The sequence below is a fragment of the Chaetura pelagica genome, unplaced genomic scaffold (assembly GCF_000747805.2).
Source record: "Chaetura pelagica isolate M959 unplaced genomic scaffold, ChaPel_1.0 scaffold138, whole genome shotgun sequence".
Lineage (NCBI taxonomy): Eukaryota > Metazoa > Chordata > Aves > Apodiformes > Apodidae > Chaetura > Chaetura pelagica.
The window spans coordinates 2464910-2489737 of record NW_009954215.1 but is presented as its reverse complement, the minus strand read 5'-3'; the positions used below and the strand labels follow the sequence as shown (position 1 = coordinate 2489737).

Below are 24828 nucleotides of genomic sequence, written 5' to 3'. Positions count from 1 at the left end.
GAAGCAAAGCCTATGAGTAAAACCTCTTCATCTTTGTTACCAGATCATCATTTGAAAAAGTAACATATTCCACAAACTTCCTGTTCAGGAGAAACCAATCTGACCCTCCATCAACTGCGATTCCTTCTGGGATCTTCCTGTCACCCAGGCGCCACATGTGGGTGTCACATTCCAGGAAAAGCCGATCCAGTCCTTGTTTTCTGATAAATCTGAGGGAATACAAAAGCAGTCATTAAAAGTTAATTTGTATTTTGTTATCATCACTAGCTCTATAAATAGAGAAGCTGCCTTCTCAAACAAAAAAGGAAAAAAGTTCACCTCTTTATATTTTTGTTCTGCTCATAAATAGAGAGGTTTAATAAAAGATTAATCAGTTAAATCAGTTATACATTTAGTTATAGGGGCAAAGACCAACAGATTGCTTTTAAACATCATTTACACTTTCTGCTGTCCTCAGACAGAACTGTGCAAGTCACAGAGCTGTACGGCATGAAAACCCATAATGTTCATTAACTGTTAACAAGCTACTGCAGAAGAACCATCTCATGAACAGGAACTAAACAGAATCTGTCTGATAGTCCTGTCTCCATATAAATGCAGTTAAAAAAAAAAGAAAAAAAAAGGGAAACCATTCATGAAGGTAAAGTGACCAATTTTCTCCTATGTTATTATTCCACATTTTTTTCTATTGGGGTATAGTTAATTAGAAAGAAATACAATTGCATTGCTCTTTGCTGTAGAGTGAGTATGTTTGTTCCATTTTCAAGTATATGGGGAACAATTTTTTTTTTATTGCTGAGCGATAAATAACAAGAGCAACTGCAGAATTGTAGATTTAATAAAATCATTATTTGAGACCAATATAAGATGAAAAAAGAGTTGGAAATTCAGTCAGTGTTTGAAAATCAGACTGGATACCCACACATGTTTTGAGACCATCTGATTCAGGTTTGCTATTCCATTTTCAGAATTCTTCCCCAGAAAGGGAAGCAGGACAGTCAGGAATTAGCACACACCTTCACTAGGGGCTGAGTACTGCTAATAATGGTGAGTTTCTGTGTTGAACGCATCCCACATGTTCTGAGCAATAACACCTGCCAGCTCACCAGGTTCCGTAAGACCACAAATCTCACTCAGTGTGAGAACTGCAGGCAAGCAGGAGTTGTGGTACCTACAGTGAGGAGGACTGTAAGACTGTAAGACCTGTGTTTCCTTCCTGAATGGCACAGAGCTACATCAGGGTTCTTAAGAAATGTTCTAGGATTGGGAAGTCAGAAAGATATTTTAGTGGTCTTCAGACACATGCAACCAAAGGAAGTGGAACAGAAGAAGAATTTGAAGAACAGCACCAAAGCTTTCTGGACTCCTGAATCTGGAAACGTGTTAATTCCACAGTTAAACTCCCTAGTTTAAGTTTTATCCTATACCAATCACAGAACTGAGATGCAATTATGAAATGGTGCATATTAATTTTCAAAAGGACCATAAGTGACTTCAGGGTCTATCTCCTACTGATAGCTACGTCTCTTCTCACAGTATGAGAAGAGCAGCTCCTCTGTTAACACAACAGTGCAGAAAATGTGTAGATGAGAGTGGAGAAATTCTTCTTTCCATGAACAAGTTTTTAATTTCATGTTCCATTATGAAGGATAATAGAAAAGCCTTGCAATTTTAATGCAGTGCTCTGGAATGTAATCTTCAAATTCAATATTTACGCAGTTATCTCCAAATCAAATATTAATGTGCCTGAAAGTTTGGTCATTTATTTATTTCCCTCAAAGCTAAATGCTCATTTGAGTTAATTATTTTAAGAAAATAACAGAATTTTATCAATCATATTTAAATAGTATCATAAAGTTTTTTTCCCATGAAATAATTTTTCAATTACTGTCTCTACTAATTTATCACCCTTTATTCTCGTATGCAAACAGAAATTTCTTTGACTGCAATAGAAACCCCAAAACAAAAGCCCCCGACCTGACAATGTAAAAAACCCCTCTGCTTACCAACACTCTCAGCCTATTTGCATTCTAGGGGTTAGTTAGTGGATAACAGAAAGCTCAGTTATACAACTTTAGCCTTACTGTCCAAAACTGGCAGTGGAAGAGTACAACCACACAAAAGATGAGAAGGTCCCAGCAAATCTAGGCTTACAGCTTTATGCTTTCCAAAATAGTTGACAGGCTCCTTTTTTCATATGTGCACAGTTCTATAAGTATTATGAGCTAATGGCTTAGACAAGCAAATTCTGGCATATGAAGTGAAATAAGACACTTATTGGGAGTATCAGTGTTTTCACAACAACTGTCAGTCCTAAAATACCAGTGACAACCCAACAGGATGCAGGCATTTCTCAGGAGGCTGATCCTTACTGGGGCTGCTTTACACACAGCCATTGCACCTAAATTGAATAATGCATTAACACAGCAAATAACGGACACTGAAGACACAGCTCTCCAATGAGGAGTTGCTTGCTATCTATCTATGTTCCTTGGGAGCCTAGGGGACCAAATACATTGTAGATGGGCCAGAAGCTAAATGATCCTGCCTGTGGAGGCACTGGGCCACCTCAGCAGGCCTGGGCTGTGCTACTGGCACACAGAGAGCTGAACTGCAACCAAAATGGAAAAGACAGATCAGGCTTTTTTTTTGTTTCCCCTCCAGACTCTCTTCTAGGATGACTGATGCTGCTAGCTACTCCAGCAATAGCAACTTGGGCAGTTAAGGAGGCAAGATCTTACTCCAAGCATATTGGATGTTGCCTGAGAGAAAGGTGCTATCTGTATGCCCTGTAGGCCTTTTTTAGAAATCAAAAGCCCTCTAACCCTACAAACAGTCCATAAAGATTCCTGACAAGCCATCCAACAATGCTTGCAGCAGTCATCTCTGAAAAAAAAGATAAGAAGATGAACGGCAAAAGCACAACCCTACTGATTTGTTTCTAGTCTAATGCTGTATTTCATTAAGTTTCTGGTTATGCTCAATGTAATACCAAAACAGTGCATTTTTTGAGGGCATGCCAAGCTTCAGAGAGAAAATGAAATGCAGAAAATGGTGATTTATCTGTCAAGTCTTCCTCACTCAGGTTTTACAGAACACTGAGTAGATAACTCCCAAATTGAAGTAGAAAAAACAGATTAGTAATACCATTTCATTAATCTTAGCCAGTGTGGAAAAACGGAGGCACTTCCTGGCTTCCTGAACTTCAGGTAGGACCAGCCCATGTCTGACAGCTTCAAATGTACTTGCAGGGCCAATGACATAAAACTGCACCAAGGTATGGTTAGCCAGATACAATGGAGACTGCCATCAGATGAAGATACCTGACTTTTTCCCTGATCTAAGACAAACAACAGGAGGAAAATAAGAATTATAATAGAGTCAACCAAGGGAAAATAAAATTTAAACAGGGCTAGGGTTAAGAAAAAACATGCCATTTTATCTTACTTCATAGAACACGCCATCTCAGATATTTTAAGTTTGTCCTTGACAAAATTTAACTCTTTCTAAAGAGCCTCCAATTTTGAGGATCCTGGATTACACTTTCAAGTAAGCAGCAAGCACAGCGTAAGATGAACACCTCCTGCCAGCTGAGCTCAGCAATCAGGCAACTACATGTGTGAAAGGCGCCGACTGCATCCTGAGCACGTGTGGGTGCAGCCTCAGGGCTTACACGGTTCTGGATGGTTATTTTTATACTGTGTTAAAAAAACCTACTGCCTGCAGGACATGGCCTGTAACATTGCGTGTGGATAGTTAATTGTCCAGACAGCTCATGATTGCAACCCAGCTCAGGGAACTCGTTTTACTTCGTAGTATATTTAAATATTTATAAATGCATTTCAGATGAGACTCTGGGATTGTATAACACATAAAGCATTTGTAAGATGTTTAGCACACGCTCCTACAACATGAATATAAACACATAGCTGAGCTCTTCTTATGATCTGTTTTAACTACTACTACTAGTTAAATGATACATAATATTGCTGCACAGTGATTTAATATCAGCAAAAATACCACAATCAAATATCACACTTTTGGATAGTTTTCTCCAAGTCACACTGTATGCCACAGCAACTCTGAGAGACCCCCACTCCTGAAGGCTCACACTTCGCAGTACATAACCCAGAGAGCTCACTGCTTTCTGAAGGCTATGGATGAATACAACTTTCTGAAGCATCAAAGGCTATCAGACTGCTGAACAGTACTTGCCAGTAACTTCATTGCTAAAAGGCTTTTGTCTGGAAATAATGTATTTTTAAGGTGAAAAGGTTTCTTCCTGAGCATTTCCTGTTTCTGGCCTCTTGCCTAGAAAACCTCCTATTGACATTTCACTGTTAACCAGTACATCTACCAGGACTTCATCATCATTACCCACTATACAAAACTATGAATAAGAGTTAAAAATAAATCAGCAAAATAAAACATTACACATCTTAAATCAATATCAAAGCAAGGATCTGCAGAGCTGGTAGCTCCACTAGTACCATGTCCATGTTCTCCTTAATTTACTTGGACAAACTCTGCACATCGCTTTGACTCTATCTGCTCCTCTGTTAACTCTCTTTTAGACAAGAAGTCAGTCAGTTTTGTTTTGCAAAGTCAGGTGAACATTTTTATGGATGAGAAATATGAGAGGCTTTTGCCAGCAGTGTTTGCACAGCCAGCTTAGAAACGCTTACTGGAGTCAATCAGTCAGGAAGTGTAACTTGCAATTTAGGTGACCAAGTAGAAAGCACAGAACAGTAATTTGACAATCTTGAGTGTAACAGTTTCAACAAGTAATTTGTGAGCAATCTCTAGAGTACAATACGTCTCCATAAACCAACTGATTGAATAATTCTTTGTAATAAGTGAGTTCATAGAACCGAGACCTGCACAGAGCCATTTCCTTCCCTGCCTGCTGCAGGCCAGAAATCCTGGCCTCCATTCAGGATGTGATCAACTTGCAGTTGACCGCAACACAACCCTGACTTCACCCCATTTCCATGAATAACTTGACTCTACAAAGGGTTATACAGGATTAAAAAAATCTCAAGTAACTATTGGCCATTAAAGCACAATGTATATACTATTCCAAATAAACATGTGGTTTTCTAAAGACAGGATTTGTCAGCATATTTCCCAGTACCTCTTTGTTGTGCTGTAAGCCTCCAGGGCTGACCCCCCACTCCCAAAACAGAGTTGAAGTTTGAAAAGGAGAACAATGTCAAAAAAGAAACAGCACCTACTTAGTCTGTCAAGATGAGGAAGATTTCCTCCCGGCATGACAGGCAGCATGCAGAAAGCACAGAATACACAATTCCTGGTGTTTCAAAAGGCTATGAAAAAATTCAGTAACAATAAAAATGGTGGGAGAATAGAAGAGAGAAAGAAGAGAGAGAAACAAAAAATGTAACCTCCTTTCCAATGTGTCAGACTCTTCTCAGTGGTGTCCAGCGATAGGACAAGGGGCAACAGGTGCAAGCTGGAGCACAGGAGGTTCCACGTAAACATGAGAAAAACTTTTTTCACTGTGAGGGTGACAGAGCACTGGAACAGGCTGCCCAGAGAGGTTGTGGAGTCTCCTTCATTTGGAGACTTTCAAAACCCACCAGGACATGTTCCTATGTGATGTGCTCTAGGGGGTCCTGCTCTGGCAGGAGGGTCAGACTAGATGATCTTTCAAGGTCCCTTCCAACCCCTAAGATTCTGTGATTCTGTTTTTAAACTGCAGCATGCAAATGCTATGAGGTCAAAAGCAGAATTATTCTCATCTTTAATTCCCTTACTCTAAAGCAAATATTATAATATGATAATAAAAATCTCCTAATGCCAATGCACAAACAAACATCAACAATATCTCTCAACAGGGTTTGCTATAGTGAGATTGGGGTTATTTCAATGCAAAAGCCCAACCCATAGGTTTAGCACACAAACTGAAATGCTTTGAGTACCTTTGCCTACTGTGCTAAACGCTCCAAAGCACAGGGAAATCTTTCTTTTAAAGTCTGATTAGTGTCTGTAATTCATATCTCTTTCATGTCCTACCAGAGCTGGTGGAGCAGCCCAGTATGGTGGGTGTGTGAATGGAGGGGTGGACAACCGTGCACCATGGGTTCACCAGCTACTCCTTGGCAAAGACAGCATGGGCTCCCATCTCAGGAGGACAGGGATTGATTTCAGAGTAGAAAACACAGGTGACAGAGCCACAAAAAATAAGCCAGCCCTGAGAGATCCAGCTAGTGACAGCTGTTCCTTGAACTTCTGTGGGTCTCTAGAAGCCAGGATAGAAGTCATCATGAGACCAAGCAGCACTATTGGAAGGATTTCTGATGGTACACATTATGACAGTTATTTCCAATGTATGCTTAAGCAGTTTTATGCTCAGTGTGCAAATAAATATGGGGCAGACAACTGGCCTGCTGCCTCAAATGTCAGACAATATAAGGTTTAGATTATTTACAGTGTAGCAAAAATGGTACAGTATTTTGATTGGCTTACAAATCACAAGTCTGCCTTGAAATATTATGTTGAACGTGGTTGTTCTCAATCAACGACATCCTTACAGAAACCAAATGTCCCTGGTATTTAGGGTATCCCACACGAGATGATCTTGAAAGCAAATGAATACACACATTTCATCTGGTCATTATTCCATCTCTATACGGACATACTTAGATTTTTCAAGCTTTACCAATAGGTGCCTCATACTCTACATAATTTGTTTCTGCTTCTTTTCTATGTAATTTTCTCAGTATATCAATTTAATGCTTCAGTCATATTACATATTTGCATTATGTTAAAATAAATTCCTCATGATTCTTTCTTCTCATCCACCTTTTCCTAAGCATTCATTTCCAATGGTTTTGCAAAATCTTACTTTCCATCTTCTAGACATTCCCCTTTCAGAGGAAGTCTTAAATGCTCCCCAATGTGGCAGGCCAGGGAGCAAACTCTTCAAGTATTCAAAAAATAAAAAAAACAAGTCTAAAATTGTTTTTAGTTGTAGGAATCTATTTTTTGCAGTAATTACTCCACTAGGAATTGCCTTGTTTTGACAACAGTTCCATACAGTCCCTCATGAGTACAGGGCTCAAGGGCCACTTTCAAAGTCTTTCCTGTGGGTTTCTTTCTATCACTGTTCACTTATAGTATCTTTTAAGAAACACTGGAACAGCTTTTACAAGGACAAAAATATAGTGGCTTCCTCTCATGATCAGGGAGGCCATAACTCAAGTGATTTTGTTTCTTTTTATATAAAACAGGGAGAAAAGTGCAAATGATAGTGCTCAGAGATGTAGCATGAATTCACCACAAACAGACTCAGCAATACGAAACCTGACATTTTGCCATCTGTTTGTCTCAAATAAGTGTTTTCTCTAGGAGATTTCCTGTTCCCTCACCTCATCTTCCTCCCAACACCCACATGACCAAGCAGTCTCTGAACTGGGAACGCTACTGGGCCTGAGCAGTTGAGCTTGAAGCCATCTCCTCTATGTGCTGCTGCTGGAGCAGCTACAGCTGCTGCAGCACCTGCAGGCAGTGTAAAGGGACACCCCAGGCAGAGCACACCTGCGTGTCCACCATGATAGCATCTCATGGGGTGTTTCTACTGTGCTTAATGTCTTGGGATCTGCATACTAGATGACTGAAGAAATGGAAATAGGTATTCAAACTTTCCAAGTGGCTGAGGGCAACTCTGATTCACTTCTATAAAGATTTTCAAGATACCAAATCAGGCCATTGACCAACAATATCTATCCAACTTAAATGGATGTTCCCTGCCATAATTATTTTATAAAATGTCTCAGGACCTGAAAGAACACAAATGTTACTATTTATACCACTGAACACGAAGTGTGCAGCTCAATGTTCTTAGATAGCAATAAGACCTCTGATAACTGGCACATCAGATTTTACCCAATTCCCACCCTGCTCCAAGAATTAAGGCTACTTCAATTAATGCACCTTCCTGAACTGGTGGATAATCTTGCTTGTATACTCTACCAAGACCAAAAAACATCCTTTTTTGTCTCATGTCAAGACACATAGGTGCTTTTACTGCATCTTCCTATCATCTTAAACCTATTTTTGTTTTCCTTTGCATTGACAACTTAGCATTGTTTTCCAAAAGCAAGCAGAAATAAAAGCCCTACAAAGACACAAATTGTCCAGCCGAAGTAGTAAAGACATTATGGCTCCCCTAATGCTTAGCATAAAGCAGTAAGGAACACTTGGGAGTTAGCTGTAATGTCTACAATTTTTAAGTGCAGTCTCTTTGCATACAAGACATGTGTTGCTATTTCAGTTGCTACTGCTCACATGCAGTTGTTGGGCTGAACTACTGACAAACAAGTAGATCTTGGTAGCCTGTGTGCTTCAGAATACTCCAGTGTTTAAAAAAAAAAGAAGAAAAAAAGTATGTCTTAGGGAAATTTGAGCCAAATGAACCACCAAATACAAATAAGCAGCAAGGTATGGGGTCAAGTTGGGCAAGTTGCAAATGGGGTCAAGTTGCACCAGGGGAGGTTCAGATTGGGTATTAGGAAAAAATTCTTCACTTAAAAGAGTGGTGAGGCATTTGAACAGGCTTCCCAGGGAGGTGGTGGAGGCACCACCCCCGGAAGTGTTAAAAACTGGGTTGGGTTTTGACACTTGAAGGTCTTTTCCAACCTTAATGATTCTATGATTCTAAGGTAAGTCCTGCAGGGAACTAAGTGGTTAAACTACTCCAACAGCAGGGATAATATATCAGTTTTCTTTCCTGTTATTTGGGTACTTGCTGGGTAATTCATCAATGCAATATGCAGCAGCAGTTAATGTGTGATCAATTTTCTAACCAACCACCAAACCACCACCAACCCACTGTACACAATGCCAACAAACAGCATGTGCCACAGAGGTAAAAAGGCATGTCTGAAAAGGTGATGAAACAGGTAGGAATCAGCAGAATTGGGCTGTAAGAGGTAGGAGATTTTGGGAATGTGCTCCAGTCCTTCAGGAGTTAAGGTATCTCCAGCCTTTGAGAACTGATATGGGCTTGTGATGCTCCTTACTAAAAGCCCTGCAGTTCAGCAGCACCTCTAAAAGTATCTGGAACCCAGGAGACAACACAACTTTGATGAACAGCATTAATGAGGAGAAAAAAACAGAAGAACTCAGATACACTATAAATGTTTAATGGCCTTTTCTTTAGCTGTTTTTATTCTGCCTATAAGCTCCAGATTCCTCTAAGATGTAGCAGCATCCAGCCTTCACAGCATGTTTACACCATTTCCTAAATGACTAGTGTGGTAAGGTTTCTATAAAAAAACCACACACACCCTTTTCCCTGCCTGTCACTGAAGATGTCACATTTGAGTTTGTGTTTTCTAATATACTAGCCAGGTGCTGCTCCTGTCAAAAATACAAACCTTTCAGGTGTTTCAAATTGTAATTGCTTATACAACTACTGGGTTATCCTTTTGCTTTTCATAGTCTAAGACTCTGAAAAGCAAAGAAAATGTGTTGCCCACTAAGTACTATGTAACAACTCCAGCCACCGTACGCAATTTCATTTCCTACACCAAGCTCTGTAAGGAAATAATGCTTCTCCAGCTGAGTTAAGGAGCCATTTTCATGTCCATTTCCTCTTCTGTAGCCACTAAAGGAAAATCAGAGTGATGCACTTTTTAATGACTTTGGCATAACTAAAACTTCACTCTATAAAAGGAAGCCTGGGTTCTCTCCTTATTTGGCAGTGAAACATGTACTGATTGTGAGCATGGCTGGAATACAAAGTACATAATAATTGAGCTGTATAAGCATTTCAGTTTTAAGATGGCACTTCTAATCTTTCTTCACTGTATGATCCAAAGACTACTATGACTTAAAATTCAGTTTCCAGTTGTTTACCAAGCAGATTTAGATAACTAAAAAGCTTATTGTTTCAGAGCCATTATTCATCCACAAATAAATTTAAAAAAAATTAGTAGCAAGGCTTATACATTGCTTTTAGTGATGTTTAAATGCTGAGTTCCTTTTTATTAGTTCACAAGTTTTAAGAAAAAAACCTTGAAACAGCAAAATTATGATTATACATAGGGTGGCAGTCAGTCTACCTACTCCAGTGTCTTCTCCCTTATGGCTTCAGGTGGCCATTTTACATAAAAAATCCTGTTCCAGTCTGTTTTGAGATAGGATGTCCCAAGGGAGTTTTCTCCTATTGCCCAACAAACTGGAGACTGCCTTGTGTCCTAAATTCCTTCCAAAAGCTGGTGGTTGGTTTTGGTGTGTTTAATTTGTTGGGGTTTTTTGTGTGGTTTTTTGTTGTTATTGTTTTTGTTTTGTGCGTGTGTGTTTTTATTATTGTGTTTTTGTTTGTTTTTTAAATTTTTGTTGCCAACCTTGAACCTGCAGCTTCTCTTCTAGGCCTCGCTAAGCTCTTGGCCATACTATTCTCCTCACAGGATATTTCTTTTCCATAGAGCTGTGACAAAGCCAAGCATATGGCAAAATTTAGAAAGTAACTGGAAAAATTAGTAGAGAAAAAATAATCATCTCTCACTCTTAAATGAGCAAGTCACCACATCTGGCTGTGGAAATTCCCCAAGCAAAGGTCACAGGACGGTGGGAGTATTGTAAGGAAACACCACTACCCACCTCTTCCTCTGCTCCTCTGGGGACAGTGACTGTAGGCAGCAGGACAGGGGGTGACAGCCCATATGGGCCTTTGGTCTGTATTGCCTGACTGTATTTGTACAAGGTATTTAAGTCCAGAGGATTTAAAAATTTTAACTAGAGGGATAAACCTCACTAGCATCACCACAGCTTGCACACCTTGGGCATAAAATGAAAGTCTATTTGAAATTCTGTGTAAAACGGGTAGGAGAGATGGTACACTTTGCAGTTTAGACACAATTGTGTTACTGAAACACTAAAACTGAAAGATCAGGCTACAGATCTTCACAATAGATACCATTTTCCCCTCAACAAGTGAAGTAGGAGCTGGAAATCCACTCACAATAGAAACAGAGGGCTAACACCAAAATTACTGAGAGGCTTCTGCCACTGCTGGCTTGAGTTCTCTCTCCAGTTATCTGGGGAGTTCGGGGGCAGGGGAAACTGTTACAGCTCTCTGACAGAAATTTTGGGGAGCTGCCAAGGGGCACCCATTCAGCCAGTGGTCAGCAGTGGGAGTGCTTATGGGACTCAGTGACAACACAGCCACAGCAGACAGAGATGGCAAATCTGCACTTGTGTCCCACATTATGGTCCTTGATGCACAGATAATTTATGGTAGAAATACAAGAAAACAATAAAACACGGTTACATGTTGTAATGGGCTAAAAGGTATTTAGTTGTTTCTAGAGTCAAAGGGAACCACTGAACTAATAAATGGGTTGTTATTTCTGTCAGGTGACAACAAGTGGCACATTAGCTCATTTTATTATTAAACTAATACCAGATTAGTGTGTTTAATTGATCTAAATTGTTCTAACCCAGCTGAAGTTGGCATGTTTGAATGAGTTTGGTGCAAGCATGTCATAATTCATTAGTTATTTTCCTTAGCTAGCTTAGGGAATTTGAGAAGAACCAAGTACACCAGAGGAGAAAAAAAGCGTAAGAGACTGACTGCTTCTCCCTGGCCATTTCTCTTTCCTTTTCTGCTTTAACTTGATGTCCATCACTATTGCCAGCTAGAGCTGAGCCTGCCACTTTCTCTGACACTGCATTCCCCAAACCAGAGACCCTCCTAGGAAAACTGTCAACTCAAATTTAAATATTATTCCTTAGAGTATTACTTTTTATTACCTGCTAATTTGCATGCTCCAGATGAATACTCAAGAGGACTTCATTTAAACAGAAACATGACAGAAATGATAAATTTAGCAGCAAGAGCAAAGGCAGCCAAGAAGTGAGACCTGTGCATTATTCTAACCACCTACTGGGCTGAACGTGTGACTCGGTGTGTCACATTCTCCATGTACAGCATCTGAACCCAGGCTTACAGTACGCTTGACGTTTTACAGAATAAAGAGATAACCTGGTGACCCAAGTAGAACAAAACAATATTTTTAGCTGCAAAGCCACTGGGACTCAGCACAGGGAGTTGCTGGAACTGTTGCAAGACTGCTGTTACAGTACAAATCCAGCCGTGAAAAGGAAAAGAGGAATACTGCAATCAGATTCAAAAGATTTTCCACCTGCAGAGATTGTTTCAGTCTTTGAAAACACAATGTTTGGTCACCGCTTCTCCCTCAAACCACAAACCTGTATTACTGATGTGCTGTGGGAAACACAGCACATCCTCCTCTCCCCAAGATCTGTGCAGTGTTGATGAAGAGGGACACTGATTAAAAAACTCCAAAACCGTAGCAGATCATTAGAACTCTCCATACACCATTCCCATCCTTGCTAGCATGTGCAGGCTGGTACAGGCTACCAACCTTGCAGAGATGCTTGCACAGGGCTTTGCTGCAAAGGAAAGTGCTGCTGTGCAGGGCAATTACTGCTCTGCAGGGCAATTACTGACTGTTCCTGAAACACAGATCTGTGCTAAGCCCCAGAGAGGCAGCAACTGTTCCTGAAACACAGATCTGTGCTAAGCCCCAGAGAGGCAGCAAGCATCATTTTGCTTCATGTCTTGCTCCCCACAAAACCATCTTTCAAAACTGACTGGGAAGGAGTCATTATGGACCAATAAACTGTCCTCAGGGAGAGGGTTTCCTCCTCATTTGTGGACTGGGAATTTCTTCACTCAGATAATGCTGGAAAACCATTGCTATGCAGAAACTCTCAGTGTCATGGTTAAACAAGCTGAGGAAAGGGTCAGCTTACCTTGCATTGTCCCTCCCATGTGATTTCAAGAAGTTCATATCACGATATCTGGACAGGAAAGCTACTAGCTGGTCATTTGTCCTGCAAGAAAAATAACAAAAGATGCACAAATTACACAGTGAAAACTACTGTCTAGAGTAATTTCTATGCCTATTATTCTCATATGGGGACCAGCCACAGAGTTTTTGAAGGAGGCAGTTGCTCAAAAAACTTCCATCCTGCTCCAAAACTTCATTGCCTTGCTCTAGCAGGAGTGCACTTGGAAATAAGCACAGCTTTATTGCATCTTAACACACTTCCTATCAACTCCTGGCAGATGTTTTAAGCACTGTGTGGGTATGCATTAAGCAATACTGCTTAGCACTTTTAAAGTATGAAAATCCAGCTGTGAGATGACTGCGTCAATAGTCCCATTTTACATGCTTTGCTAGATCTTTCCAAGGGAACTTGGTTAAGTGTCTATTGGCATTTTGTTTTCATCCTTGCAACAGAGGCCAGAACTGGAATGCATAAAACAAGAGAATTTGAATGTAAAAGTGCCCATATAATTAATATGAACAAAGGATTTTAGAAGGTTAATTCCAATTATTGTGACTGACAATCTGACACCAAGATTTTCAAAATTTCAGCTGACATGTCCAAGAACATTTTTACAATTGACAGCTTTTCTGGTCCATTATTTCTTTAACAATGGAGCAAAAATGTTTTCTATTTACCTAGGTAAGCATATTTAGGAAAATCATATTAAAAAGATCTTCAACTCCTGAGTTGCATTCAAACCCACAACATTACAGATACACCACCATTTAAGCAATGGTCTGTAATGGCAGAAAAACTAAAAATAAAACAGCTGTCAATAGAACTGTATCTCAAAAACATTTCAATATTATAAGCCACAGAAAAACAAGTTAAATCAGAGTCCTATACAAAAAGTGTTTAACTTTTGGATTCAGGCTGCTTATTAATTTCCAATAACTTGGAAACGTTATCAGCCTAATAAACTATCTTCATAATATCACTGTATTTATCTGGACCAAATGAAGTATCTAGTTATCAATCAGCCTGAATGACCAGGCTGTCATTCTGACCCTCCTCCTATGCTCACTAATGTGAACTGTAATTCCTCCCAGGGTTCGACTCTGCTCCTCAATTTGGCAACCTCAGGAAACTGCTTTCTGTATAGTAAGCTGTGCAGATTTTCACATTTGCTGCTCCAGTGACTCTCCATCTTACTGGGATGAATAGGCATTTAGTGAATTTACTTAGCAATGCTTCCACATGAAATGGCTTCAAAGGCTGACATCTTCGGGTGAGTTTCTAGGCAAAAGCTGGCACACAAAGATGGTATTTTGAAATATAACCAAGTTTGGAAGTGCTTTAGCTGTAATTCCCTTACAGGATAAAAAACAAATCAACTGAAGTAACAGTCCATACCACTCAATAAAACATCATTTCTTGATTGCTCACCAACCTGTACTTTGTTATTCTGCAGTGCTCTGCCAAGTCTATTCAGACTTGGGGCTGCCATACAAACTTTTCAATGCTTTTCACTTTTTAGATAATGCCTGTAAATGCCCACATGATGTCTAGCTCTCAAAATACTGAATAACTGACATTTTGCCACTTCTTGAAAACGTTGGTCCTACTTTTAATTTATTTTTAATATGCTATATGGCATTTTATTCTTTGACAATTAAGTATGCTTATTTTCATATGTTGACAACATGGAAATATAACATCACATTTCTATTTGGTAAAAGTCCTAGTTGTCTGACATTTAAATTCATCCAGTTGGCCAGTTCTGTGCTCAGCATGGGAGCACACTGAATTCCTATTAAGCTTTCATTCAAACTGCTTCTTCTGGCCCCAGTATCATGAGGACTCTCCACATCACCTCCAAATTATACCACCATATGGTGTTAAAAAGAAAACCAAACATGTCATACATGAACATGCTATGGATACTAATACAGTTGCTAGAATCTTCCTCACCTTTCAGAAGACTTTGCCTTCAGGGGTGTATTTCCTCAGTGCCTCTGGCACAGATTGCTACCACACTTCTGCGGCAGCCAACACTCTCCACCACCTCAGTGCCTCTGGCAGCAGCTATTTACAAAGCCCCAGGCACTCCTTCTGAGAAATACTAAAGATATGAGCTTATTTTATCTCTAAGTTAGGCAATGGAAATTTTTATCTCTAAGTTAGGCAATGGAGATTTTCAGCTGAAGACAGCACTGGGAGCAACATCAACTCCATATTGCCAAATTAAATTCTGCAATATCTCCACAAATTTCAGGGATACATCACTGAGCATAAATCTGGCACAAAATCTTTTACTAACCATCCCAGTATAACAAAGTAACGAGAACAACAAATTTCTAGTATTTCTTTCCTTAGAAGAAAAACATTACGTGAATAGGGAGAGTAGTTCATGCTACTGATTAAAACACACTGAAACACTTACTACATCCCTGTCTGTTTCCTCAGTGTGTAACACACCACAAATACAGACTGAGGAAAAAGCCTTTTCATAGTCAGTACATAAGAGATGGGTGCAACCACACAGCTCCCACTTTCAGTTCTTTTTGTTATTAAACTCAACTTGAGGGTGACATGCCAGGGAGAAGAATCAGTCAACCTGTACCCTTAGCAGGGAGGGAGGAAAAGTCAAGAGTAGAGGCTGAGAGAAAATACACCGTTTTCAGGTTGTGCAGCACACAGAGAGAAATGGAAAAGGAATCCTCCAGTGAACCCGAAGTATGGAGAAAACTCATGTGTGTAGTAGGGCTTCCATGAGATGACAAGTGAAGAAGACTGATAGGGAAACAAATCATTTCATACTTCAATGTTGTAGATTTGGTGTTAAGGAAGGGCAGGTCTGCCAGCTGGGACAGAGGGGTTCACCTCCACCAGGGATTTCACTGAGGTCACCTCAATAAGGTCCTGCTCCTCTCCTGCAGGGAGGATGGACAGAGGTAGCAGGCGCAGCACATCACGCCTGCCTGCTAAGATGCCACACAAAATTCAGCCAAGCCTGCCGTGGGGTTGGGCTCAGAGCCAGGCAGGTGGAGGGTCCCTGTGACTCAGCCCTCAACATTGCTCAACCTGGGGACCTGGCTGAGCCACTGGGCTGGAGCTCAGGCAGGGGTTAGGGTCAAGATTAGAGTTAAGATGTTTAAGGAAGAGAAAGATGAGTCCTACAGCAAGAAGGGAATTCAGGAGGTATTGCTAAAGCAAAGCAAGGTCTGCTACTGGTGTTTTCTCTTGAGCAGCCCCTGGCTTGGGACTGAGGTGTCCCAGAGTGTGAACGGGCTAACCAGGCACTCAGAAATTACATATACATGCTAAACACTGAAGTTATTTCAGAATACAGTGTATATACACTGGGGACCAAAATAGAAAACTGCGAAGAGAAACACTGACTTTGTGTTTGTGCTGTCTGAAGGTGCTGACAGGACTGCCAGGAGGCGGCAGGAGCACATCCCTGCGCACAACCACGGCCGGGGACTGCAGAGAACAACAGGCAATGCTGGGCTTGATGGCTTTAAGCAAACTCTCCAAGTCCCGGTGATTAATTCAAGGGAAGAGCAGAGATCCCTTTAGTATACAGCTGTCAAAATAGATTAAGAAAGTATTTTGGGAACCTGAGAAAAGGGAAACAACAAATTGTTACTTTTGGAAGACAGTGAAGGCTAATACAAATGTCCTTGATTCAGGAAGGTACTTTAATGCATGGGCAACCTGAAGGACATAAGGAATTGCAGTCACTTCAATGGGACTATTCATATGTCAAAACATACAATTGCATAACAGTTTGGCTAAGTTAGAGCAAAATTTAAAAAAAAATTGGCAGCTCACAGGTACAGAAACAAGATAGTTTGATTATGTGTAGGAATCAGATGAAGTAAAGAGCAACTGCTCTGTTGGATTCTGGGTTTGGACTTTGCCATTTTGGTACTGCATGGGCCTGGTGCCCCTCTCCAGGGGACTATTCCAGACATGCTGGCATTGGTCTGTCTGTCCCAGAGCAGACCCTGGGACTTCCCTCCAACAGCCTGGACTGGGAACTGGGGGATTGCCTGGGCACAGAGCAGGCTGCAGCACCACAGACAGACGAGACATTGTGGATCAAATTCTAATAGTTATGATTAAGCTCAATGATTTCAATAAATGAGAAATTTAATGTTACTTCACACATTATTGCAAAGTATTAGGACACTTGTGTGACAGCTAAAATGATAGAAGAGTGTGGATTTCCAGGGGTTCCATGGTACTAATGTATATAACCTAATGTGTATGAAGGTAATAATACTTAAACCTAAGAGTACAAAACTCTGAATGTTCTCAGGGAATCAGGCCTGAAGTAGCTTGTGGGATTCAAGAGTTCTCACATACTTCTACGTGTCTGGGTTTTTTTTCTCCCTTTCCACATCCTTCTTAGAACTAATGACACAGTCATCTTGTGGTAGAGGGTGTGTGGTTTTGCCAGATTCTTGTCATCTTGCCCTACAATACGCTGTGTGCTTACCTAGGGAAGTGCTTGAGTCATCCATCCATGGAGGTATTGTATGGATGTGGCACTTAGGGACAAGGTTTAGTGATGGACTTGGCAGTGTTAGGTTTATGGTTGCACTCAATAATCTTAGAGGTCTTCCAATGATTCCATGAGTGACATGTCACCACTGCTAAGATCTCTGTGGTAAAGTAAGAGATCCTTCTCTGACTATTCCTAGCCTAGAGTTCTCTCACCCTGCTGTCTCTTCCGTCTTAGACAAGAAGTGCACATGTTGACCAGCTCACCAGCTTCTGCAGCTGCCAGCAGTTCTGCATCACTCTGAGGTGCAGAGGAGGTGGGGAGGAAGATGGGGAAGAATTATTCAAAGTTCCCACCTGCACCCATATACTGTCCAGTGCACTCTGAAAGCTTCACTTCCAAAGTTTCACAGCCATGCTTGCTGGGGACATGGAAGCACATGGCAATGAAGTTGGGTGGGATCTTTCTACTCCAGTGAGGCACCCTGATCTGTACTTGCCCTTCCAGCATGCCTGTTATCACGTGTGTGGGCACACAGGTAACCTAACAAAAGGATACAACAGCAGAGTGATTCAGCAGAAAAGAATAAAAACTTACAAGACCTCTTTTGAAGGAAATGCTTACAGCAAGATGATCAATCACACAAATGTAGCAAAACAATCCAGAAAAAAGCCTCTTATTGCACAGGGTTCAGCTTTCAGACCCCAGATATGCAGCCTGACCACCTAACTGATGGTCCCAAAGGCAACTGAGTGCAAGGGGAGGCTCAGAGGAGCCAGATGCTGGCTACAGCAAGAAAAAAAGACTGCCATCTAAAATTGCAAAGAGGAAAGCTATATTTAGTCCTCTATCATAGAATAAATATTAGCATGGTAGATATTTCTCAGAGGAGCTGATTCCCATAACAGCAGCCATTCGTAAAATGTGCCATAAACCCAAGAATGACAGATACGATTTCAGAGGCTGAATTCATACAGAAGGCTCTAGGTGACTGTTAACACCTCTGCTTTTACAACAGCATTGTCTTAAATGGCTTGTTTTGTCTTTCAAGTCAGGTTTAACAGAGGAACAAGATAATGGAAGAAAACTATTGCCTTAGCAGCTCAGCTTGCTCGAGTACTTGAAAGATGAGAGTTCTGCTCCAGCAACAGCGCTGCCATCTGGGCTGGGAAGTCGCACCCGTGTATTTCAAAGCTTTTGCTTTCTGCATTTTGGTGCTCCAGGCACTGATCAGTCATCATCTGGGATACAACTACTCTCAGTGTAGTATGACTCTCAAGACATTTTATTAGCAATACAACCCTCTTCACTGTACTTTCAATTACTGCTTCCCATTCAACCATTGTCTGTTTCCTATGGAAAGGAAAAGAACTAACAGAGTCACAAAAGAGTGAAAGTCTTCCTTAAATGTCACACTGCTGAATAAACCTCTTCCTAGTGAGAATACACGCATGCTTGGGTACAAAGGAGATCTACTGAGAGAAAAAGAATTTACTCCATTGTCTGCTTCCTGAGCCACTCATTTCCCTCTATATTCACAACTCATTTTCTATGAATTCAAGGCTTCAGATGGCACTCATAAAATAAATAAATAAGCCCACTGCTGACAAGCAGCAGCACATGCTTAAATGAAAATCCTAAAGAGACCATGTAAGAGAATTCCACCAAGGATTAATGAACAAATGTGATTAAAACTATCTACAGCTCTGGACTGCAGCCAAAATGCTGCCCGCACTATTTGATATGTAAATGCTTTAAACATTTGCTATGTGCACAGCCATTGATGCAAAGCCTCTATAGAGTTTCTTCATCTAATTAGAGATATTGGTTTAGCAAACTTTGGAGTTTATAAAAACCCTCAATGTCTCATTATTCTTTTAAAATAGAATATTCATTTGTTTGGAATGTTTTCCATCTATATCCCATGAAACCCTGAAATGCCTTTGGTTAATGAAAAACTCCAGTCCTGTAGCAGCTAATAAACCCCACAGCTTTTATGATAATAACACTTAACCACACAAAATCATTAAAACTTTTAAACTTGTTGCTTTTCACTTTCTTTAGCTATTTGCTAGGCATAAAGTCATCTACTCAATTTCCAATTATTTTTTAGTAAAATTTCAACACAAGCATTTACATTACCGAGGAGCTTATCAAACACACCATACTATATAGTGCAATCACTGTCTCTCTGATGTGGCAAAGCACTTAGCAGCATGTGCTCAGCTGTGGCACACTTGTAGCTCTTCAGAAACCATGTGACTTTCACATTATACAGTCCTAAATTATGGGTAAGGGTCTACATGTCCCTGTGTTAGGAAGCAGTATGTACAATAATTACATGCAAAATTAAGAGCTGAGAGTTGTCCTTCAACTAATCTTAAATCTCTTAGACACACAAGTATACTTATTAAGGAGAGGGGAGGTGAAACCCATTGAACCTCAGTTTATCCATCTCTACCACAGATATGTCACACAATTCATCAATGGTTTGATATTTAACTTGCTGATGTTCACAAAACATTTCAACAAACCCCCTCAGTCCCAGGAGTACCTCTGAACTCATCCTAGGAACTCATTTGTCTGTGGCAAGAATATTTTCTCAGCATCTCTCCTGTTGCGTTAAGAAGTAAAGAAATAACACCATCCTGTAATACCATGTAATATGCAGCTCTTTCCCACTCAATTTTAAAACAACCTATGTATTTTACAATAAAATTATGAATGCATTAAACTAGTTTTCCTTTCATAAATGTTATTTTATGCAATTGCTAAGCCTAGATTATACGCATGCTTATCAACAATGTATGCATGGAAAAACCCACTTGAACAAAGGCTTCCAAAGCTCCTTCCAAGTGTTCAACTGCACAGAACCTGGTACACATGAAAATAATCAAAGAAAATCAGCTACATGCAGGGGAAATTATTCCCTAAATCACCTTGTGTTGATGCATTCAACTCAGAGGCATTTTGCTAGAAAGGAAGAAAACATTTCCCTCTGATTTGTTAAACAATTTTCTATTAATTTATATTTATGAACGATCAGCACATCACCACTAGCATATATATATTTTTTTTCCTTCCTAGCCCAGAGCTTGAGTGCCTGACACAACCTTTGCTAAAAAGGCATACAGTTGCATATTTCCAAAAATATTTTTAAGAAAAGGCAGAGACATGTGTCTAACTTAGATAAGGCCCAGGAAAATTGTTAAAGGTATATATTGTAGTAAAGTAAAATTCCTTTCCCTCTACATTCACAAGAGATGTCATTTTAGTTTAAAAGCATGTTTAAAAGCTTTTATCAGTGCTGGCAAAAACTGTTTATCAAGCTTTGCTGGCATTCCCAATATTTGTATGAAGAAATGAAAATAATGCAGATTGGTGAAGAAAATATACAGCAATGTAGGGTTTAGATACTCCAAATTATAGCCCAAATTATAAATAACCCAAAGTTGTGATGCTTCCTTAGCTCTATCTGAGCTCCAAACATGAGGTGGCTCTCCTAAACTAAAGTCCCAATCTTGAGCAAGCAGATTTCCTTTCAGCACTGGCACATTTCATGTTCACAAGCAGAAGTTTCTGTTTATGGGCATGAAAAAAAAAAAAAAAGTTGTGGAAGCAATTTAAGAGTGAGAGCTGCCACATTTGCCTGCTCCCCACTTCAGTCTCTGTTTGCCTGGAGTACAAGCAATTTGTCTAGCCACATTTTAGTTAGTCTATGTTGGCTCTGGCACATTTACAGTTTGTAATCAGCCTTTTTTGGCTTTTTGGTCCCAACACAAATATGCAACTGAACAAAATAGCCTAACATACAACCTACTGTTTTAATTTTTGTTCTCTGGTAGAATTGATAGTTAAATATTATCACCCCTGCTGTGTTTAACAGGCATGTAAGGGATAACCCATACACGAGTTTTGGGTCTCTTTGCAGACATGATGCAGCATTCTCCAGTAGAGTGGAAGGTGCCTGACTTTGGTCCAAGGGGGCCCACAGAAGGGCCAGGACCCTCAGTAATGCTACAGCTCAACTCCACTCTGCCCTGAGCAGAAGATTTGATTACTTGTCTTGTCACCATCTACTCTCCACGCCACCTGGTAGACTTTCAGGAGACAAGCCAACAACAGTCAGTGCTTTGGGTGAAAATGAATTTTTCCCAAATAAAGGATACAAAGGGAGGAGAAGTATCAGTGCAAGCAGGGGCAGTTGAGCTCGCACATAATGCAAAGAACTTCATGGGAAACATGTCACACACAGCCAGAGGGGTTCAGACAAAGTCCAATAATGACAATGTTCCTAGTCACTTTATCTGACCTTCCACTAATAGTTGTCATTAACACTTTAGTCAGCAACTTTCCAAGGTTGCTGTAGTTAGGATAAATGGAAAGAATTGTGATTTTCATGATAAAACTGCACCAGTTAGGTGGATGACATCAATGAGTTCAAGTCTGATGTTTTTAACCTTTTTCTATTAAGACTGTACAAAGCGACTGAATGCAGAGTGTGAAGCTAATGAACACATGGTATCTGCTGAAAATTCAGTGTGGAAATGCTACTTTACCATTACACTGTCAAAGGTCTATCTTATTTTACATTTCCATCTATAAGGAAGTTAAGTGTTGGCATAAATTATAATTTTGATAGACAGTGAGCAGGAACAGCAGTGTGCCTGAACAGGTCAGCTACACAGCTTTCTGCCACGTTGCTGTTTACATTGAGATGTATGTTTAAAGAGGATTCATGCCCAGAATGTCTAAATGTAATGATGTTATTTACTTAATTTTAACCCTGCAAGGAAAAAAAAACACAACAACATCTTGGGTGTTATTTTCTCCCTTTTAACTGAATTCCTATTTAACAACTTTTATGTCAATACGAGTTTTCTTCCACTAGAAAAAATAACTTGTGGAATGACAGAAACACTTGTTAATGCACTTTCTGCCCATTCATATACCAAGTGCATGTTGAAAGAAAGCAGTACCTAAATTAACCATTATTTTGTTACCTAAAATACTAATATTTTTAGTACCCTCAACAATGAGACAAGTTGCTTCTTGCATTTGCTTTAATCAATGAAGAAACACTTTTTTTCTATCCTCTTTGTCCACTTCAAAGACCTACTTGGAGGAATCCCATGTGTTACAGAGCTCTAGAAGGTATGGGGCCTGAGAGAGCTGGTTAAATAATCAAGCCCCACTTCCTCCAAGCTCAAGATTGGTGCAGCCCTGTAAGTAAGAAATCAAGCAGAGGAGGCAGGAGACCTGCATGGGTGAACAAGAAGCTTCTGGAAAAACTCAAATGGAACAAGGAAGTTTACGGAATGTGGAAAAAGGGACTGGCCACTTGGGATGAATATGAGTATGCTGGGGCACAATGAGGAAGGCTAAGGCACACTTGGGATTTAATCTGGCAAGGAATGTCAAGGACAAGAAGGCCTTCTTCAAGTAAATGAGTAGCAAAAGGATGACTAGGGAAAATGAGACCTACTGTGAGATGAGGTTGGTGCCCTGGTGACACAGGATAGAGAGAGGGCAGAGGTACCGAATGTCTGCTTTGCTGTGTCCAGTTCTGGACTCCACAATTCAAGAAAGATGAGAAACTACTGCAGGGAGTCCAGTGGACAAAGATGATCAGGAGACTGAAGCATCTCTCTCATGATGAAGGGCCAAGGTCTATTTAGCCTGAAGAAGAGAAGATTGAGGAAGGACCTTATAAATGTTCACCCATACCTAAAGGTCAAGTGTCAAGAGGGTAGGGCCAGATCCTTTTCAGTGGTGCCCAGTGACAGGACATGGAGTAATGGACACAAACTGGAATGCATGAAGTTCCGTATGAACATGAGGTAAATCTTCTTTACTTTGAGGGTGACAGAACACTGGATCAGGCTGCCCAGAGAGGTTGTGAAGTTTCCTTCTCTGGAGGTTTTCAAAACCCACCTGGATGGTCTAGGTGAAACTACTTTAGCAGAAGGGGTGGACTAGATGATTTCCAGAGGTCCCTTCCAACTCCTACCATTCTGTGTTTCTGAGATTCTCTTTCCAGATGATAAAGCCCTGTGCAAAAGACTGCATTTCATTCTGTATTCACATCTGGAATGCTCAAAAATCAGTGCACTGCACTCAGTTTACACTAGCATAAGGCAGATCATAAACCCCATTCAGTGTTCTTGGAATGGGTTATAGGAAATAATAACAAAACTGTCATGGTGTTTCCCAGTTTAGAGGCTAGCCTGATAGGGATGTGAAGGTGTTGTTAGCACATGTGGACAGTATGTTAAGATGAAAATTAGCACTGTCTTCCTGTCATTCTGAGAACTGCTCTGTTTTTCCTTGCTTACCCATTTTATAGTAAGTAATTCTCTATAGGAAAAGTTCCCAAGGAAACACTTTTTTCCATAAGGCCCATTCATTAATGTGTCAGAGTGGCAAAAAATGTAATTGCTGCCAGTTACTACATGACTTCTAACAGCTGCTGAAATGTACTTGTCAAGATAGCTTACTTATCACAAAGTTGCCTTTACCTGTTACTACAATAGCAAGCCGTTCCATAACCAATCAACTGCATTGATGCAGAGATAAATACAGAAAAGTGCCACATTTAACAAAATAACACACAAACTGTTAATTGACCAAAATACAAGTAAATCTCCTGTTGATGCTGGGATATCTTTTTTAAGGATGCAGCACTTCAAAGAGTTAAGGCAGACAGGACTATCCTATCTCACAAAAAGAAATGAGCCCACTTAATTTGCTGAAAAGTATCTTAAAAAAAATAGTAGAGAAATACTTGCCTAACCAGCTGTTAATATGCAAGGATATTTAATTATTAAAAGTAAACATGATAGATTTTTAGGTTTATCAAAGCACTGGGATTTTATTTAATACAGAACGATGCTCCCTGCTTTGCATTCTTCCAGTGTTTGTCTGCCCTTGCATATTCATGTAGAACCTCATCTGCCTACATGATACATCCCATTTTGATGAAAATAATCACTGACTAAATAAGCTAGTGCAGTGAGCTGCAGAAATGACCAAGTCCATTACATGAATTAATGAGATTTTGTTAAAAAATAATCTAGATATTGGGTTGAGCGGGATATTTTTGATTGCTTATACCATGTATATTTTACATGGCATATTTTATATTTAGCTTTTTTTCCCCACCATCTCTAACATTAAATTACCAAGAATTTTGTGTAAAATAGAATAAATTATAATTAAACATGTGCATAGATTTAAAGCAACCATTCACTTTGTTTAATGTATACATTCCAGTATCCATCTGACACTTTATTTGTACAAGTCAATAAGAAAAATGACTTGCTCATTGAGTAATTATAATAAAAAATGCTTTCTTCCAAGGAAGTGGGAAGTTAGAGACCTTGAGAATGTTTTGTGTGAAGTAAAGTCAGTCACAAGCAGTATTAATAGCACTGCATTCTCCACCCTGCTTATCATTGCAGAGCTTTGCCTGCAGATCGTGGAGCCTGTTC

At 40.0% G+C, this 24828-nt stretch overlaps 1 protein-coding gene across 1 annotated transcript in view; it reads right to left on the bottom strand.

Annotated features, from left to right (window-relative positions):
- XYLT1 (xylosyltransferase I) overlaps positions 1-24828 on the bottom strand; it is a 112079-nt gene that overhangs the window by 22810 nt on the left and 64441 nt on the right. The window contains 2 exon segments of the mRNA XM_010003295.1: positions 3-209; positions 12805-12885. Of these exon segments, the coding sequence (XP_010001597.1) occupies positions 3-209; positions 12805-12885 (288 nt within the window).